The 2,500-nt window shown below is 40.8% G+C and overlaps 1 protein-coding gene across 1 annotated transcript in view; it reads left to right on the top strand.

Moving 5' to 3' along the window:
* The window catches only part of vwa5b2 (von Willebrand factor A domain containing 5B2), a 35,001-nt gene that overhangs the window by 17,478 nt on the left and 15,023 nt on the right, over window positions 1-2,500 (top strand). Inside the window, exons 10-11 of the mRNA XM_063193009.1 lie at window positions 97-211; window positions 685-870. Coding sequence (XP_063049079.1) covers window positions 97-211; window positions 685-870 — 301 coding nt within the window. The remainder of the gene's footprint in view (window positions 1-96; window positions 212-684; window positions 871-2,500) is intronic.

Here is a 2,500-nt window from a genome sequence, read left to right as displayed (position 1 = left end):
AGTTGTTGATGTTGTTGTTGATGTTGTTGTTGATGTTGTTGTTGATGTTGTTGTTGTTGATGTTGTTGTTGATGTTGTTGTTGATGTTGTTGTCAGGTGCTTTGGCCTGGGTCTGGGCCCACGGGCCTGCAGAAGGCTGCTCCAAGGTGTTGCCAAGGTAACAGGTGGCAGTTCGGAGTTTTTGAGTGAGGAGGAGAGGCTGCAGCCAAAGGTGAGAGGTGATTTTATTGCGAAGGAAAATTAAAGACAACACGGATATAAAAATACATTTGTTCTCTAAGTTAAGTAATTATGATGACAAGATATGCATGTAATGTGATCTGACTACTACCATCGTGACAGTAATAAAAAAACAAAACAAATTCTGTCATCCATATGAAATGTACACTTAAATTGAAAATATTAACGCTAACATTGTATCGCATTGTGTTGTTTTGTGCTTTTTTTCTCACGGTACCGACGTATATCAGTAAATCGAAGTGCATGTGATTAACTGTATATACACGGTAAAAAATTGCAGCCAGTTAAACGTAAAAAAAGTAAGTTGAGTTTAAGTCTTCAGTTGAGTTAATTTACAAAACTTAAGGGAGCAGAGCAACTTACTTTTTTATGTTTCACTGGCTTGCAATGTTTTACAGTGTAAAGACAGTATATGACACTGACTGCGTATTTACTGCCTTTCAGCTCATTAAGTCATTGAAGAAGGCCCTTGAGCCTGTGCTGACTGATGTACGCATTGACTGGTATGTGCCCGACAACATGGAGGCCTTGCTCTCGCCCAATGAAATCCCACCTCTCTACCCTGGCAGCCGTCTGATTGGCTACTGCACCTTGTATGATGTGGCACCATTTCGAAACAAGAAAACTGAGGTACAGACGTTAATATCATACTACCTGCATACCGAAAGCAAATATTTGTTTCACGTCGTCTATTAGAAATTTGGTATTCATAAATCTTGGTCTATAACTGGAAATACAACTTCATGGGTTAGCCAACAACTAATTAGCCGTTAATCAATGTGTCTTAAGAGTGACGTAATGGTTAGGCAGTCTGTCTTGGAATTGTAAGGATGCCGGTTCGTCGGCCCTGCCCTGGCCAACTGGTAGGGCACTCGGGCACGCACTTGCCATGCGTTTGACCCGGGTTCGATTCCCATCCCGGGTCATTTGCCGACCCCTCCCCGTCTCTCTCCCCATTCGCTTCCTGTCAGTGTTAATTTCGTCAACCATGACTATGACTAAAATATTTCGTCAATGCTCTTTTTTGATTTTCGTCCTTTAGACTAAGACTAAAGGGGGATTCATACTTGTCGTGACTGGCGCTACCCTCCTTCATACTTCACTCGCGACCTCACTCGCGACCTCACGTGACCCACGTACCGTCACGTGACCCAAAATGACGTCACACGCCGTGGCGCGAGCTGCCGTGTCGCGACGTCGTGCACCCCACATTTTTTGTAACTTGTCGTGCGCCACCAGCGACCACGCAGGTAGGCAGACAAAGCAGGAGTTGCGAAGAGAGGCTACAACTACTGTAGGCTACTACAGAATGGATCCTGTATCATTTTGAGGATAATAAAATGTCCTAGAGAGTTATTTTATCTTCTCTCTTAAATGTTGTTCAGTGAAACAATTGTTTACTTTGTTCAGAAGCACGTTGTGTTCGGCGATCTATTTATAAATTCTGCCGCCAGAACAATGCTCTCACATGGTCTTGGAATGATCTGGCAATGTAGGCTACAACAAAAAATATATGTTTCAATGTGGTAAGTCACAAGTCAGACGTTCAGTAGCCCTACAGCAGCCGTGTTTGGCTTTCTATTTTATACATCCGTAGAACTCACGCTGCGAGTTGCGAAAAATACTGCCGTTTCTCTCATGAACAGCAGAGGGCACTTCCGACAATGCGAGCGAAAGCGCTTTTGAAGTATGAATAGTCTGTCGCAAGTGATGACGTCATTAATGGTTCTCGCGCCACACGCGCCAAAGTGCGCACGTGAAGTATGCAGAGCCCTTAAGACTAAATTGGGATGGCAATGACTAAAATATGACTAAGACTAAAATTGATTTTTCGTCATTGTGACTAAGACTAAGACTAAATTTTAAAAAGATGACGAAATTAACAATGGTGTTAAATAAAATAGAGAAAAATAGAACCAATGTGTGAAGAAGTTTTATTCTGTACAGTGTGACATATGTTAAAAAGAGAAGCAGTATGTAGAGAAGTTCTATTATGTACATTGTTGACTAAAATGACTAAAATGACTAAAAATTGACTAAGACTAAAATTGATTTTAGTCATTTAGACGAAGACTAAGACTAAATTGGGAAGGCAATGACTAAAATATAACTAAGACTAAAATTGATTTTCGTCATTGTGACTAAGACTACGACTAAATTTTAAAAAGCTGACAAAATTAACACTGCTTCCTGTCCACCTCTCATACTGTCCTGTCATCAATACAGTCGAAAAAAGACAAAAAAAAATATATATATAAAT

Source organism: Engraulis encrasicolus, unplaced genomic scaffold, assembly GCF_034702125.1.
Source record: "Engraulis encrasicolus isolate BLACKSEA-1 unplaced genomic scaffold, IST_EnEncr_1.0 scaffold_27_np1212, whole genome shotgun sequence".
In the NCBI taxonomy this organism is placed as follows: Eukaryota; Metazoa; Chordata; class Actinopteri; order Clupeiformes; family Engraulidae; genus Engraulis; species Engraulis encrasicolus.
Note: the sequence above shows the minus strand (reverse complement) of the source record. Positions and strands in the feature narration are given on the sequence as shown.